Consider the following 18,325-nt stretch of genomic DNA (forward strand, 5'->3'; position numbering starts at 1 on the left):
ACACCAGCTTTAGTTTTTACTCTCAGAACAACTTCCTGCTTTGTTTTTCACAATAAAAAGAAGCTGTAGATGTTATTCTCTGTGTTTTTACATCAGTTCACATGCAGTCAACTCGTCTGTGTCCTTGTCTTGTCATGAATCCGCCCCCCGAGGCTCCACCCCCTGCTGCAGCACTACACACAGGAAGTGAGCCAGACTCACCTTCAAAATAAAACTACAGCGTTTTTGAGGGAAGTGTGTGTGGTACAATTAGAAGTTTTAAATGTGATTAAAATATTTATGTATCATATTAAAACTTTTTAAAATAAACGCTTTGGTTATTTATTGTTGTGTTTCCTGTTTTTTCTTCTTCAAGAAAATAAAATATTCAATTAAATAACTGAAAAGACAAAAGGAGAGAAAACAGAATATGAAGAGTCCAGAAACCAGCTCAGAAAAGAGATTCATGACAAAACGAGAGAATTATTATTACTATTAATATCATTATTATTATTGTGATTGCTATACTTTATAAGATGTTTTAACCAAATGTATTCAGCAGAATGTTTTTAATTTGCAGTTCTGATCCTCTTCAGACCTGCAAAAACACCAAGACCAGAGAGACCAGAGACCATATTGAACCACGTCTCTGCAGGTGAGTTCAGTCCTTCAACCGTCTACAGCATCAGCACAATTAACTGACAACAATAATACATGAATAAGGAAATGATTCAGTTCATAAACTCGACTAATTCAATGATGTTTGTCTGTTTTTTCTGTAATTTAACAGCAGAATAATGTGGATTACAGGATTAAATAAAATAATCTCTGACTTCAGAGTCAGAGAGAACATCACACCGATGTCTGACTTCCTGTCTCTGAGAATTGATTATAATATTTTATTATTAGTTTATAAACCCTCCACAGCTTCTCTTATGAATATAAACTTCTGTCAGCGCTTTAATCTACAGTCGTCTGTATCCTGGTTTTACTGAATCTTACGGCAACTTTATTTTTATTTCATTTTTATCTTATTTTACATTTTATTCTTATCAGAATCAGAATCAGAAAGACTTTATTGATCCCCGGAGGGAAATTAGACACGTTACAGGTGCTCCCATTCAAGAATAGAAGAAGTATGTATGTAAAAATATAAGAACTATATATATATATTATATAATATAAGAAATATATGAAATATATAAAATATATAAAAAATATATACATTTGCAGTATTTAAGTGAAAACGAAAAATATATACAATAACAATGTATGTGTATGTATATATATATATATATGTATTGCACTGATTAATTATTGCACAGGTTATTGTAATTTTAAGTCAGTAGCAGTCAGCAGTGCACAGTTCAAGTATAAATATAAATATAGAATAGAATAAATAATGTATATAATTCGACCCTGTTTTATTGCATTAGTTTCAATGTGTATGTACAGTTTGCATTGTATGTATGAAATGTGCTATATAAATAAAGTTTATTATCATTGTTATTAATAATAATAAAACCGGACAATAGCGAGGGTTTTACTTTGAAAAATGATCGGAAGTCATTTTGTCCTAACATGTCTAACTGGACAGCAGCTATTGATCATAAATCAGGTCCTTTGTGGCAAAAACTGATCTATATGTAATTATAAAGGCTCGTGCTGCTCATTGATGAGTGATCAGCTCTATCCGGTTTGCTTCCGCACAGAAAAGTAGTGCACAGAGTGCATTTGTCACTCCGCCCAGATTGAATGTGATTTAACCCTTTAATGTCCGCCTACAGTGCCTCTGACACTCGCTGATCATACTGTTCATCACTCCGCTTATTTTATTGATATTAGCAATGGAGTTTGGTGCAGTTTGTGCGCAGTTTTCCCTCCGCTCCTCTGCCGTTTCCCGGCAATAAAGATCCTGACTCAGCGGTCTGACGGACTGATGCCGCACAATGACGACACACGAGCCACCGCACACTCACATTCAAGTCACAGTTCACGTCATAACCATGAAGAAGAAGAAGAAGAAATAGACATTATTAAAGAGAAGAAGAAAGAAAAGTGTACTCACTCCATGTCTGACTGCAGATCAGTCCGCTGCTGCCCGAATCAACTGATCTACATCCGAAAGAGAAAAGAGACCCGCCCACCGGGAAGAGGAGGTGGGGAAACAAGGGAGGAGAGGAGAGGAGTGCATAGGCGAGGAAACAAGGGAAAAGAGGAGGGCGTAGGGGAGGAGGAGAGGCTGGAGGAAGAGGAAACAAGGGAGGAGAAGAGTGCGGAGGCGAGGAAACAAGGGAGGAGAAGAGGGTGGGAGGGCAGAGGGGAGGAGAGGAGAGGGGAGGAGTAGAGGGTGGATGGGAGGAAACAAGGTAGGAGAGGAGGGGGGAGGCGAGGAAACAAGGGAGGAGAGGAGAGGGGAGGAGTAGAGGGAGGAGGCGAGGAAACAAGGGAGGAGAAGAGGGCGGAGGCGAGGAAACAAGGGAGGAGAGGAGGGAAGAGGCAAGGAAACAAGGGAGGAGAAGAGGGCGGAGGCGAGGAAACAAGGGAGGAGAGGGCGGAGGCGAGGAAACAAGGGAGGAGAAGAGGGAAGGAGGGCAGAGGGAAGGAGGAGAGGGTGGAGGGGGAGGAAACAAGGGAGGAGAGGAGTGCGGAGGCGAGGAAACAAGGGAGGAGAAGAGGGAAGGAGGGTAGAGGGTGGAGGAGAGGAAACAAGGGAGGAGAAGAGGGAAGGAGAGAGGAAGAGAGGAAACAAGGGAAGAGAGGAGGGCAGAGGGGAGGAGAAGAGGGCGGAGGGGAGGAAACAAGGGAGGAGAGGAGGGAAGGAGGGCAGAGGGGAGGAGAGGAGACGGGAGGAGTAGAGGGTGGAGGGGAGGAAACAAGGGAAGAGAGGAGGGTGGATGATGGCGGTGACGATGATGAAGCTGAAGCTGTGTGTGCTGTCAGTCCAGCAGAGGGCAACATCACACTGCAGTGCTTTACAGTTGAAGTCTTTTCTCTCAGTCAACAGATTTAACAAAGCAATCAGGTGTATTGATGCAAAATCAATAAAAAGAAACAGACCAACTGAACTTATTTACAACTAAAGTTATCTATTATCAGGCAGAGAGACAGGCCTGCACGCGGCAGAGGACACTAACAGTTTTACAGAGATGAACCGTTTTTACCAACACTGATTGACACATGGTTTTCAGAATAAAACACACAGCAGACACTCTGTTAAAGGGCTACTTTTATTTTGAAAGAATCATTCAAATTAGTGTTTCCATACAGAAATTTGTGCGTGTGTGCGTGCGTGTGTGTGGGGTGAAAAACAGGAAAATAACGACTGACGTCTGATTAAAGCTAAACTGGATTACAGATCTTCTCGGCTGAACAACATTTTAGAGTCACTAATGAAGAAAAATAAATTTTAGATAATAAAGTTGTAAAATTATGAAAAGAAAGTCATTATTTGGAGAAAATTATTATACTTTTATTATTAAGTATAAAGCTCTAATTCTAAGGAACTGCAAATATAAGAATGAAGCTGCATTTTAATTGAGTCAAAATATGACAATTAAAACTTAAATATACAAGAAAAGGTGAAAATATTCTAAGAACTCAAAATGATGTACAAGGTCAAAGTATTTTGACAATGTCGTCATACTTTTACTTATTCTAATTATTCTGTGAATTTAAATGTAATTTCAAGAGAAAAGATCAAATCCTAAAATGTGACTTTTTAATTCTAAATTATAACTTTATTTAAATAATATTACAACTTTTATTTCTAAATATTTCCGCTTTATATAATTATGTTGCAGTAACAGTCACACTGCAGATGAACAGGAAACAAACGGTTTATAAAAACCCCTTGTTCAGCAGAGAGATCAGCTTCAAGTTCAAACGTCGGCGAGAAAAATAAACTACCTGAATGTTTGTGTGTTTAGCCCTTAAAGATTCACCGATCAATTAACTTCAGCAATATTTTCTATTTGAATGAAACTGGACGTGAATTAAAGGAGCAAAACATTTAATGCTCAAAGGTTATTTCAACATTAAATTCTGCTGATTAAAGTCAGAGCTCGTACCAAAGTTCAGACTCAGGGTTTTGTCAAAACGCAGACGTGAATTTAAAAAAAGGACAATTTGTAAAAAAAAAAAAAAAGATTAAATAAATAAATAAGTTAAAGATTGAAATGTTTTGTTGATTTTTTCTGAGCTGACGCACAGAAATGAAAAAATAAAAGGACGGTCAAGATGTAGCTTCATGGGTTTAGTCGTCGTTTCTAAACTAAAAAACAAACAAACATGGAACAGACTGATTGATTTTCCCCACAGATTCAACTGGCTACTTTAAATCTGAAAAGCACTACAAGTCCCAGAAAGCACTGCTGTAAGAACCATCCAATCAGAGAGCTCCAAACTGTTGTTGAGTAGATAGCGGGAGGCTGAAGTTGGGCTTTGAAAGACAAATTCAGACATTTGAATCAAATCAATTCACTTTCACATTTTAGTTCTGAATGTGATACAACAGCTGAGGCTCATGGGTAATGTAGTACATAGAGCCACAGAGCAAACTGAGCATTTCTACCTGCTGAACCTGTAGGATGGCTCAGTCTTTAATAATCAACGATTCACACAGTAAAAATTAAAACTACGTTTCTCAACAAACAAGTCAAAGTAGAAATGTTTTCTCCTTCAGTTCAAACAGGTGAGATCTGATCTGAGCTGTGCAGCATGCAGTTGTGTTTCAACCTTCACATGATAAAACTGATCACAGAGCTGTTTATTGGCAGCATTTGGTCCCAAATATCAATTCAAACAGATTCATGTGGGAATATTAAACTCGGAAAGTCTCTGCAGTCGTTCCATCTGCTGGATCAGAAGCTTCAACACATTCACCTAAAAAACACTCGACATGTTTTCTTCGTATTATGAATTCTGTATCTTACAAATCTTTAATAGTTATGAGATAAGGATCTCAGAATAACTATGAGGTAATCACCTAATTTCGTGGAAAAATTTAAATTTCGTAAATGCAAGATAAAGATTGCATACATACCAGATACTGATCATGCAATGAGTTAAAAGTTTTCATAATTACGAGATAAAGATGTCGTAGTTACGCGATTAAGATTGCATAACTACTAGATAAAATTGTGCAATTACAAGATAATGTTCTTGTGTGAAATACAATTAGCATCGAAACAAAGATTGTGTAATTACAAGACAAAGAAGATAAAGATCTAGCAACAACGAGACGGAATCACAGGATAAAGAGTGCATAACCACAAAAATAAAGATTGTGAAATATAGAACTCTTCATTACAAGGTCTCATCTCGTAATCAAGGCGATCATATCTCATATTTATGAGATAAATAGTATCAAGATAACATCTCCAGGCTCTGTTATTTGGAGGACGCAGTGAGCTTCTGTCCAACTAGGTAAGAAACGAAATCAATCTGAAATTGAAGAACAATCAGTGAAACTGAAGTTACAGTTGAACATTGAGCTGCTAACGAGTGACAACCAGTGCAAGTTATGCTAACATTAGCTATCAACTAATGCTACATTATACATAATTATATTTGTATCTCAATGAATATCTGTGCTAAATGTTCTGTGCTCATTATAAATGTTAGAGTTAAATTTTGTTTAGTTTCTTATTTTGGTGCAATGTTGCTCCAGTGGTCCCAGTTCCCAGGATCAATAAGTATTTTCATGTTTATTTATATGAAGTAGTTTAAACTTTAAGAATCAATTAGATTCAATTTCAGTTCAGAAAGTTAATTTGGGACATTCGTGTTAATATTCAGCCCCCTGTTAATCTGCTAATGTTTGTTAGCAGGTGAGCAGAAGGTCCTGATCCAGCAGAGAGGAAGTGACAGTTGGTGACCGTGCAGTGATGTCACACAGGTGAAGGAAATCTAAAAGGGAACCGTTTCTTATTTAAGAGGCCAGCATCTCATTCAGATACTGTCTTTTGAAGCTTTACCTGGACTTCCTGTCCCATTAACCTTCAGACTAAAAGTGAGAGCTGTGCAGGGAGTAACTGAGCATGCTCACTAAAAGACTCAGCTGACAGGGGTGGGGCTTTCAGGTTGAGCCGACAGATTATTAATGAAACCTGATTGAACACAAACTTTCATTGGTCTGGTCTGAATGTAACCATGGCAACAACAAAAGTCTACTCTCCGTCTCCTTTGTCTCCTCGTACATCTGAGCAGAGGTCAGAGGTGAGGTGGGCGGGGCTGTCAGTGGGTGAAGCTGCGGGCTCAGAACTCGACCTTGCAGGCGGGGAAGGTCTCCTCCTGCATGGCTACAGTGCTGTTGCTGCCCAGCACAGTGATTGACAGCTCCCTCTGCCTGTCATGGGTCTCCTGGTACCACTCGTGCATTGACAGCGAATCAAATGTTGGGATCAGAGTCACCTGAAGAAAGGTCAAGGAAACAGACAAGTCAGTGAACAGATCATAAGAAAGTGAAGCAAACAAACATCATTCAGTGTTTTTACTGACCTGAACCTCCGGCCAGTTGCTCTTCCCCTCCAGCAGAGCGTCCAGGATGCTCCTCATCGCCACTTCCTTCACAGGATCGTCTCCACTGATGATGTAATGAGAGGAACGAAGACGTCTGAAAAACTCCAGGTCCACAGTGGAGGAGGCACAGCCAGATGGCAGGTAGGCCAGGTCCACGTAGGTCACAGAACCCTCAGAACATGCAGCTTTGGAAGCTGGGAGGAGGTCAGCAGAATGAGATTAAAACTGTTCCCCACAAAGAAACAATCTTTGTGAATCAATCAGTTATTAGCATAATTATTACCCATAGTGACTCATTTTATGCCATGTAGTATCATCTAATATCAAGCAAACTTCTATGCATTGTTTCTATTAAATACCCTGTCAGCATTTTCAAGACTATGCCAACCTGAGGATGAAGGTTTTGCAGTTCCAATTCTGGAGCCTCCAAGTGAATTTCGGGATGATGGCTTTGTGTCAAGGCTGGAGGTCATCTTTAGTGACCCCATGGAGCTGCCAGCTTTGGACTTGATGTTAAGGGCTGCAGTACTTCCAGAGGTCACCTTCTGCGTTGGACCTGTTGGTTTCTTGGTCTTGGCAACTGAACTCTTCAGGTTCTTGCTTGAGCAGTCAGCCTCTGCGTCAGCCATGCAGGCTCCAGGCTGGGGTGGTAATGGGGGCAAATCCGTGACCTGGGCTGGTGGCGGGTCATGGGAGGAAAGCTGCCCACCCATGTGGGAGTAGCGTTGACTGGGATGATCTTGTGGATGACTGGGCAGGAAAAGGCTACTTGAATCATCATCAGAGTCAACATCTGCTGTGATGGAAGGACATTCCTCTGTACAAGGGGGGACGTCAGAGTCCGTGGCCGTCAGGAGGGAGTCGCTAACTGATGTGGGTGGAGTTTCCTGGCTGTAGGCTGAAGGGCAATCGCTGCTGCTTTGATCCTGAGACTGGTTGTTGTTGTTGTTGGAGAGGTCTGGCGAGTTACTGGTGGCGAGGCCAGGGCTAACATGCTGCTGATGGTTCTCTGGAGTCTTGGGGTGCTGGAACTCACAAGGCGACACCAAGCAGAGATCGACATCATGTGGAACATCTGAGATGAGTTCTGACATCCCGTGGATGTGTTCCTCTGATCCATTTCCACAACGCCCATTATGGTTTGATCTCAGAGGTAAGGCCACACCTGTGTTGGAGGCTGACTCACTAACATGTCCGTTAGAGTATACTCTGTCTCCCATGGGTCCTTTCGGTGACACTGCAGTGGGTGGCAGCATTTGCTCTAAAGAAAAAGACAGGGATTCATCAACTTCTGTAGAATGAGGAGAGCCGACCTCAGCTGGCATGGAGGTCATGGTGGGGGAGGAATCTGGCATAATGTCTTTCAAAGGAGGACTGAGCGTCAAAAGACTGGACTGTTGAGAGGACGTGGAGTTTTCCAGACCTTCCCTCAGGGAGCTCCGGTTGGAGGATCTACAAGAACCTCCCTGGTTGTAATCCTTGAAGTCAAGACTGGATCTTCTTACCTCGAGGCTGTTGTCCTCACCTAAACCCACAATGTCCTCTTCATGGGACTGATGGAACGGGGAATGTCCAGCACAGTTAGAGGCAGAATCTGCAGGAGAGACCAGCTCCAGAGTTTTTTCCTTTAAACTTGCGCAGACGTCATCTGAACCATTTCTCAAGAAATCCCCGACAGGGTGGTATGCAGTCGGAAGGAAATCAAAGTTAACACTGAGCTCACCCTTTGAAGTCTTGGCAAGAAGTGAGGAGGCGACGACCATATCCTGGTCCGTCTCCATACAGCGAAACTTCTCTGGACTTTCTACTGTCGAGGTCTGGTTCCCATTAGCCTTTGCGCCATTAGAATTCATTACTGCCGTGACCTTCGAGTTTTGACCGTTGCTCCCATTGTCATCTTCCAATTGAAGTCTTTTAAATTCAGCTGTCACGTCTTCAGGTGTGGACACCTTGGAGCGATCTACTTCCTTCTGGCTTTCCTTATCCTTTGAACCTGACTTATATTTTGTTCCTTTATTCGAAGTGTCTTTCTTTGGAAGAGTCGCATCTTTCTTTAGAGTCCCGCTCTTGCCCGAAGCTTTTTTTAGTTCTGTACTTGCTGTTGATACTGCACTTGCTTTCTTCACTTCTTTAACAGCTGGTTTAGCTGTTTTCTTCTCGTCTGTTCTTACATCCTTCTTGCTGTCTTTTTTTGGTTCAGGTTTGATGTCTTTCTTTGGTTTTGAACTTAGAGTTTCCTTCTTTACCACTTCCTGCTTTTTCTCTCCACTCTCTTCTTTCTTTACAACAGCAGCTGGGGCCTTCTCGTCCTTCTTTTTGACTTCCTTTTTCTCTTCTTTTGACAAGTCTTTCTTTGGAACAAACTTTTCAACAGGTTTCGGAGGCTTGGATTTAGTATCTGCATCCTTTAGTTTGGGCTTTCCTTCCCCATCCTTCTTCTCTTTAGGTGTAATGTCACCTGCTGCCTTTGGCTTTGTTTTCACCTCCTGTTTTTTGACATCTACTCGTCCAAGCTTGTCTTTCTGCAAGGCACAACTGGGTCTGAAGTCCTTAGACTGGGACTTAAGGCTTTCCCGACTCTCTGCTCGTTTTGGTTGTTTCTCAGTTTTGGATGTTTCTAGGTCCTTCAAACACACAACCGGATGTTTGAGGAAATCTAGATGTTTGAGTTTCTCAAGTCCATCCAGAATTTTGGTCTGTGGTGTGCATCCTGGGAAAAGGACACGGATGATCTTCTCCTGAGGGCTGGAAGGATGCCAGACCAGCAAAGCACAAATTGAAACAAGGCATGGTAGTGGAAGATCTGAGCCCTTTACATTTGATCCATTGTTTGGCCAAATCTGCATTAAAGCTTCAAGGTTTTTGCTGCTGCTGACTGGATTCAGTGTGTACAGCTCCAGACGGCCAACTCCCATCTTTTGGAATAAGATAACTGGTTCTATACTGGGTCCGTTGGACCGACTGAGAAATTCAGGTTTGATCCCCAGTCTTTGTAGGTGCTGCAGAGTGAGTGCCACCTGGTCACAACTCTGCAGCTTGCTGGGATCTCCCTGTATGAATTTCAATCTGTCGGGAGCATTAAGGAAGACCACCCCAATCTCAGGGGAGATGAGGTTTTTCATCCAGTCCTCTTCCGTCTGAGATCCAGCAGACTCTTCCTCCTGCTCAGCTACCTTCCTCCATAGCAGACTGTTTAGCCCGGAGAGATTGTCCACACCGACGTGAGTCAGGAGCACGGAGTCTATCCTGTCCAGGTGTCGAACCAGTTTCCAGAAGCAGGAGCGGGAATCGGAGCCGCCGTTCACCAGGATGTTAAAACCGTTAACAGCAAAGAAGGCAGAGTCCCCCCTCCCACCAGGGAAGATATAGCAGCAGGGCCGCGAGAGTTTCAGGAATCCAACGGTGCTTGGGGGCTCCAGTAGGTCAAAGGGTGACTCAGGCTCCAGCGACTCGGACAGATACTCCGTGAACTCCTGCAGACCCTCCATTTCTGGGTGAACCAGGGGAGGGTTGATCTGGATGTTTATGAAGTCTTGAAGGTTGTGTTTTTCCAACACAGTGTCCTTCCAAAGACCATAGTTTGGACAGCTGAGGGTGAGGCTGGCCTTCACCGCTGGGTCTGCAGAGCTCAACAACTCACCAACCTATCAAAACAGAGAGAAATTACCTGACTGATGATAAACATTCTTATTTTGAATATTGGAAACAGTTGTCAGTCACGCACAAATCCAGGAAAGAGTGGGACTTATAAAAATATTACCAGGTCTGCCGCAGAATCATTTATCTAATATGGGGTGGGTTTCATATGATAACTGACAGAGGAGCGCCATTGAGGCATTTTGGTAAACCACCAAGATGGACGCCGCTGATGTAAAACAGCGAAGAGGAGGCTGTAACCTTCCTCACAACACAGATGTCATGTTTCCATCATTTTCTCCACATGGTTCTCCATCGTCTGAGCTTCAACTGCAGCTCTTTTAATGACGTCATCTCATCGTGCCCTCCTCTTCTTCTACAGTGGTTTAATGGCAGCGACTGGAGAATTAGCTCCACCAGCTGTTTATCTCCATCAACCAGTGAACTCATGTTCACACAGCAACAGTGGATGGAAATAAACTTCATCAACTAATCTGTTTTTTGTGATTGATTGTGTTTTGAGTCCAAGCTGACGTCTTCAAATGTCTTGTTCTGTCCAACCAACAGTCTAAAATCCAAAGAGAATCAGTTTACTGAGATAATTGATAAAAAGCAGCAACAAACCTCCAGTTTTGTGGAATTTTTTCATTTTCTTCATAAATGACAATCGACTTTCAAGTATAGTTGATTGACTAATCAACCAATCATTTAAACTATTTTTTTTACTTTCTTGTGCAGCACTTTGTAAACTCAGTCCAGCTGTGTGTGTGTGTGTGTGTGTGTGTGTGAGTCCTCTGTCCTGCTAGTGTGCTACTCTTCCCACCACATACGTGCTTTAAGAGCTAAACATCTTCACAGTTTAATGGGACATCTATCATCATTACTTTCATTAAATATCAGTCTGACACATTTTCTTACCTCTTCATCAGCAAATATGTGGATGAAGTGTTTGAGAGAGAAGCAACCTCTCTGTAACACGATGTCTCCGGTGTCTTCGACACACTGACCTGCCAGAACCAACAGTTTGTGTCGGGACGAATCACAGACCAGTCGCCGGACCTGAACACACAAACAGGAAACTCATCCATGAATGTGGTACTGACTTACTGCTGTACATACACCAGTACTATATATACTCTCACATGCCCATACTACTGTCTGTATTTACACCTGCACTGTCTTTTGCCTACATTAACTGCTGCATATGTTCATACTGTGTATATCTTAGCATACTCATATATGTATATTACTCTTATGCCAAACTGCATTTCGTTGTCTCAGAACTTTTACTAACGTCATCTGATCTATACATTATTACATCAGAGAGGGATGAGCTGCAGGAATCTGATCAAATCAATTCAACAGATGGTTCACTGCAGGCTGACACACATTGATGAACACGGTGCAGATAAACTGCAGAGCTGCAGCTTAGGAGGGCTGAAATGATGTGGAACAGGAGGAATAAATGGTGAAACAGACTCAAACACATGACCTGAATCAGTTCCACAGTTAATAAATGGGACACTTGTTCAGTGTTTATTGGACAAGGACATATTCTCAGTTTGTTAAAGAAGAACTCTTATTTCTCTCTGTATTTACATCTGTTCTCACCTCTGAGCAGACGAAGTCGTGAGCTGGATTCACCACAACCTGAGTGTCCAGAACATCTCCGCTGTGCTGCAGAGTCCGCTGACCTGCAGGGAAACGCACCAGCTGGTCAGAAAGCAAACAAACAAGGAGGACAGCACATCGGGCTGAGCACAGAGACACGTTAGCAGTTAGCTTCTGAGCATCGTATCATTTCTACAGAGCTTCCTTTTTAGGGTTGTGCCTGTGATTAAATGTTGGTTCAGTCTTTCTTCAGACAGACACAAAGCTTTGGGATATCTGTCAGCCAGTTAGCCAAGCTTCAAGCATGCCTTAAGGACATAAAGACCTGGATGACCTGTAATTATCTGATGTTGAACTCAGACAAGACAGAAGTTATTGTTCTTGGCCCTGAACACCTCAGAAACACAGTATCTAAGGATATTGTTACCCTAGATGGCATTGCCCTGGCCTCCAGCGCCACCGTGAGGAATCTCGGAGTTGTCTTTGATCAGGACATGTCCTTTAACTCTCACGTAAAACAAACTTCAAGGACTGCCTTCTTTCACCTCTGTAACATTGCAAAAATCAGGAAGATCCTGTCTCAAACAGATGCAGAAAAATTAGTCCATGCATTTGTCACGTCTAGGCTGGATTATTGCCATTCCTTATTATCAGGCTGTCCCAATAAGTCCCTGAGGACTCTCCAGCTGATCCAGAATGCTGCAGCACGTGTACTGACAGGAACCAGGAAAAGAGATCATATTTCTCCTGTATTAGCTTCTCTGCACTGGCTCCCTGTAAAATCTAGAATAGAGTTTAAAATCCTTCTCCTCACCTACAAAGCTCTTACTGGTCATGCACCATCATATCTTAAAGAGCTCATAGTACCCTATTACCCCACTAGAGCACTCCGCTCCCAGAATGCAGGGCTGCTTGTGGTTCCTAGAGTCTCCAAAAACAGAACAGGAGCCAGAGCCTTCAGCTATCAAGCTCCTCTCCTGTGGAATCGGCTCCCAGTTTGGGTCCGGGAGGCAGACACACTCTCTACTTTTAAGAGTAGGCTTAAAACTTTGCTTTTTGATAACGCTTATAGTTAAGGGCTGGCTCAGGCCTGCCTGGCCCAGCCCCCTAGTTATGCTGCTATAGGCTTACACTGCTGGGGGACTTCCCATGATGCACTGAGCTTTCCTCCTCTCCCTCCTCATCTTTGCACATTCATCACAGTCCAATGCATGTTACTAACTTTATTTCTTCCCCGGAGTTTCTTTGTGCTTTGTCGACTCGTAGGTCGCTGTGGATCGTGGTCCTGGTACGCCTGGGTGCTGCTGCCGCCATGGGCCTGCCTGACTCTCATCACTACAGTTATTATGTTTAGTCGTAGTTCTGTTACTATTAAAGCTGCTATTATTAATCTCAGCTAATATTACAGCTATTTCTACTGTTAGTGCTGCCATACATCTTTGCCTACCTGTCTGTCTGTCTGTCTGTCTATCTGTGTCTCTACGTCTCTCTCTCTGTCTCTCTCTCTCTCAAACCCAACCGGTCAAAGCAGATGACCGCCCACCTAGAGTCTGGTTCTGCTCGAGGTTTCTGCCTCTTAAAAGGAAGTTTTTCCTTGCCACTGTCGCCAAAGTGCTTGCTCATGATGGGAACTGTTGGGTCTCTGTAATAACATTATAAAGAGTCGGTCTAGACCTGCTCTATTTTGTAAAGTGTCATGAGATGACTTTGTTGTGATTTGGCGCTATATAAATAAAATTGAATTGAATTGGTTGAACTAAATAATGGTACGAACAAAGAAGACTGAGACAGAATTTGACTATGTACAGTCTTTGAATGCAACAAAATAAATTCAATTCAAATAAATTCCTAATCTGCTTGTTATGGAAGTGATCTCACAGCTGTTACTCTGAAGCTTCATCAGCTAAACTGATGAATCAGCTGATATTATGTGGTCTGATCAGGAAATGTCAAACCAGGTTTGAGTTGATTCAGAAACAGAGTCTCTGTTACAGAGTTAGTCCTGCAGGGGGCGCTGACAGGTTGATTTTTACACTGTTAAAGAATTGTGACCCAGATACAAACTAATCAGAATCAGAATCAGAATCACTTTATTGATCCCCGGGGGGAAATATCAGTATCCGCCTGTGTAGCATGGGTCGGTCTGTAGAGGTCCAGCTTGGGTAGACCATGTCATTAAAGAACCAGAGAGATCAGCAACCTGAAGATCACATGATTGAAGTGTGTGTGTGTTACTGTGTCTGCAGGCTGTTCAGCAGAGTCTCAGCTGATTGTGTTTATGTGTTTGAATCAGACAACCAACTGTCTGTGTGTCTCTCTCTCTCACTCTCTCTCTCACACACGCCGTCTCTCTTGTCGCCTCAGTCTGAGATGAAGTCATCCTTCCTGGCTGTCAGGTGATGTGACAGCTATCCGACAGGGTTTTATAATCAAATATTCCTCCAGAACTTCTGTTCTGATTTGTTTTGATCAGTTTAACGTTTCAACACAAACATGATCAATATGATATAATATACAGTGATTCTGTGAGACTGTGGCAGGTGGACCTTGGACCCTCTAGGGTGGTCATGTTGTTGTGTGGACCGCACCTCGGTCTCACCTTGTGTATAAATTGGACTGAGACAGACTATCGGCTCCCAAAAACAGCTTTTTCTTCAGTTATTTAAGGAACCAGTGAGGCCCAGAGGGCTGCGTCTAGACTCATAGAACCTGGAGTTATAGTAGTAACTAACGCTCTATATCAATTAGACTGTGGCGGGCCGCCATAGTCTAGGTAATAATATAATAATATAATATAATATAATAATATAACCGAGACATGAAGCAGCTGACTGCTCACAGTTTAACAGTTCGGATACATACCTGAGACTCTTAAGTCGACTTCCTGCAGGATCACAGAGACTAACTGAATTAACTTTCCCTCCTTCTTCTCTACGTTGAAATGATTTCCATAACTTCTTCCTCCAACTAATGTCACAATCATATTGGACGTTAAGTTCAGTTTAACTTCACACAGAAGCTATGACTCCACAGCTGCCTGAGGGAAATACTGCGTCGCTGTGTGGTGCTTTTAGTGTGAAAGTCTTGTGACAGGAAGTGAGTGGCAGCCTGCATCATCTGTTTCCAAACACACGACTTTTGACCTTCTGTCTGTTGTCTCACCTGGGACGTCCTCTGACAGGAAGGCTGAGTGTCTCGACACGAAGAGTTTCAGCTGCTGATCCAGAACAGAGACATCCAGATCTACAGGCCAACAGCGCACACCTGAAACACACACACACCCACTTATCAATAATAATATTAATGCCGTTTTCACCCATCACACGTCCTCATGGTCATGTCCCACAATGCATCAGTGCTGGACCCTGATCCTGACCTGATTTCATCTTAATATATTGAATGTTTTTAAGTCTTCTAGAGATCTGGAGGAAGCCGACATGGAGTATTACAGGATTTCTTTATTAAGGGATGACGACTCTGTGCTGAGAAACTGAGCTCAGTTCAGGAAGTCTTCAGTCTTCACTGATCCAGGCTGAACTAACTGAGCTGCATTATTCATCGTGTTGAACACAAACAGCAGCAGACTGGAGATAAACTGGTCCACAGACCATTTGAACTGGTCCAACACGCTGCTGTAAACGCAAGACTCTGTCTAAACTCTGCTGGTGTTCTGACAGAGTGAGCCATCCTCCATGTTTCCTTATATCTTTGTCAGATGAACTGTTTCCTCCTCAGCAAACAGGAAGTTGATGATATTTAGTAACACCACTTCCTCTTTGTGTGTCAGCAGGCAGAAAACCTTAACAGTTACAAAACACTGAGAAGAAACAAAACACTGGACCTGGAAACAGACTGGAAACAGCCTGGAAACAGGGCGACAACACTGGAAATACAGTGTTGTAACGCATGATGTTAAGAGACGGTTTGTGTTTTGTACTTGTGTTCAGTCACAGTAGAATTATTGTTTTGACCTGAACAGTTTGTTCAGAGCTGCAGATGTTACTAAGGTTCAACTATTACACACTAATTAAACTCTTGTTTAGGGACCAGTCCCTCTTGAATTGCCAATATTCTTTTTCTTCATCATCATCTTCTTCTTCTAATAGTCCTGATGATGGCACTACAGCAACAGTCTAAAGTTTAAAACTTTGAAAATTCATAACAAATCAATCGTACCTGCTACAGCTTTGCAACTTTCACCAAAATGTTTGGGCAGAAACATTCAGACACTTCGAGCTGGCAGCAATTATTAAGTCCAGCACTCTGTTTTTCTCATCCCACATGTTTTGCTCAATTGATAATGTTCATGAAAATAAATGACAACATTTTGATGTCACAGTAGATGTAGTGTGGTAAATTTCAGAATTGTTCCTCAAAAGGTGAATTTTTGACAGCATTTTGAATTCTATCCTATATGGAGCAATCAGTCTTTGTACAAATGAATTCCAGACATCTCGGTGTTGTCTACATGAAGTACACTAAATCTCAGAATTTTGTCTTGATAACTGAATTCTTGACACTAGTTTGAAATCTGCTTTTACATGCATCAACAGCAGTCACTGCAAAATGTCCGGCATTCCAGTGACTGCAGGAGTCATAGAGTGAAGCCATCCCTATTTCTCACCTGGTAGGCAGCACAACGAGATCACGACCTGTCCTTGGTGTCTAGAGTTGTGAGTTCAAGACCCAAACTTCGGGTCAGTTTACAGCTTTTTAAAGAAGACTTAGTTCTGGACCTAGAGAACCTGTTCACATCTTCTTTCTTCATTTTGAATCTAAACTTTCAGTTTATTCTACAGCTGAAAATATCGGTCCATTTATCAGTTAGTCAACTGACAAAAATGTACTCAGCAATAATTCTAATCAATGATTAATCGCTCAGGTCACCTCCAGCCTCTCCAGTGTGTTGAGCTCCGAGACACGGAGACAGGTATCCCTGCAGTCAGATGGTTTATAGAGTCGATCATGTATCAACAAACAACACACAGATTCATTTATTAATAATAATAATGATAATAATATATTATAGTCAGCTGCAGCCGTGGTTTACTCCAGTTTTCCATCTAAACGATGATGCTTTCATCACTTAGTCTGAGTCTGACCCTACTGGTTTCTACTGTACAGCTACACATATACACTGCAGCAGTCGGACTGACAGCCATGATGTTTATTTACCGTTAAATAATTATATAATAATAACAACAACACTCATCCTGATTACTTAATGATTATCCAACTGTAGATCCCTGTAAAATAGTTGTATTGCTAAATGACTAATTCTGATAATAACTGTTAACCCACTTTCACAGGAACAAAATGAAAAAGTTTGACTAAATAAAGAACATCCGGTGGGAAGGGATTTTCAAAATAAACTACAGGGAACACTGCTGTAACTTCAGACAACTACTGAAAAGTGATTAAGATTTAGATAAAAATTGTAAAATACAGCCGTTTTTTCAAAGAAATGCCCCTTCTTGCTTCATAAACTTCCACCGAAATGTGACTCAGTGAGGTTTCTGTAGATTAACTCTGTGGAATCCAGACAACGTCACGAGATGTTAACCACATCTTATTTACCCAAAACAACCAACAAACGCCTGATACAGGCGACTACAACCGGAGCGCAAACGTATTTCACGCCACATTTCGCCCGAAAGCTTAAAGATAAAACAGTGAAAAGTTGAGGCGGACAGTCGGACAGGATGTCCTGCATGTCCGCTGTGATATCACATCTAAATTTAACCACAAAAAGACAAACAGCTGCTTCACATGGCGGACTACACGCGACACATACCGAGTCTCGTTAAAATGTGGGGTGGGTGTATCCTCAATTCACCCATCACGCTGCTGAGTTTTAAATAAATGAACCAACTCATAATACATTTACATAATGCACTCTTTATATTCTGAATAAAGAGTGGTCCCTCCTTGTGTGATGGGACTTGAAACTGCGAAGAAGGAAAGTAGTTTGGTAACGTTAGCTAAGTTAGCTTTCTACGTTCGACGTTATTTTCATCCTTTAATTAATGTAGTTTAACCGGTTTAAATGCTACCGACAAGAAAAATCAATGTACCGACGTTTAATTCCCACCGAAGTGTTCAACCTGTTGTGAACTCTGGGACCCTTTTTTTTTGGGAAAACGAATTTGGACACCACAGCAGCTGCGACGTCGGCGCTTCTTCGCGGATTTTATTCTGAAGGGCCCCGCTGACTTCCCGCCCTGTGTACCGAAGCTGCAGCTCCGTTCGTGTGTCTCCGGTGCCGGTTAACTTTACCAGAACTCACCTGACTCTATGTGCTGCAGCAGCCGCTCCAGCAGGCCGGCGGGCCGCAGCGCTCCCACCACCACCAGCACTGAGTAATCCGCCACCGCAGGCCGTGAAGAACCGGGACTGCCGCCCCGCTCTGCCGCCGCCATCATGGTTTGGACGGGCCTGTAATGACGTTGCCCGGACACAAACACAGGCCCCGCCCCGCTCGTATCAGAGGCGGGAAAATGTGTTAACTGGCATGCGAGGCGGTCAATCAGAAAGGAGAAGTGAGCAGCTGGCCAATCAGAGAAGAGGGAGCGTTCAG

At 42.5% G+C, this 18,325-nt stretch overlaps 1 protein-coding gene across 1 annotated transcript; it reads right to left on the reverse strand.

The window, feature by feature from the left end:
• Positions 1 to 6,237: 6,237 nt before the first annotated feature.
• Positions 6,238 to 18,167, reverse strand: map1sa (microtubule-associated protein 1Sa). The gene is made up of 7 exons (XM_070908842.1): positions 18,035 to 18,167; positions 14,911 to 15,012; positions 11,749 to 11,831; positions 11,056 to 11,196; positions 6,890 to 10,145; positions 6,481 to 6,695; positions 6,238 to 6,393 (listed from the first exon to the last, which is right to left on the reverse strand). The coding sequence occupies exons 1-7, from the start codon at positions 18,165 to 18,167 to the stop codon at positions 6,238 to 6,240; spliced, it is 4,086 nt and encodes a 1,361-aa protein (XP_070764943.1).
• Positions 18,168 to 18,325: the final 158 nt, after the last annotated feature.

This window comes from Enoplosus armatus, chromosome 7 (genome assembly GCF_043641665.1).
Source record: "Enoplosus armatus isolate fEnoArm2 chromosome 7, fEnoArm2.hap1, whole genome shotgun sequence".
Classification (NCBI taxonomy): Eukaryota; Metazoa; Chordata; class Actinopteri; order Centrarchiformes; family Enoplosidae; genus Enoplosus; species Enoplosus armatus.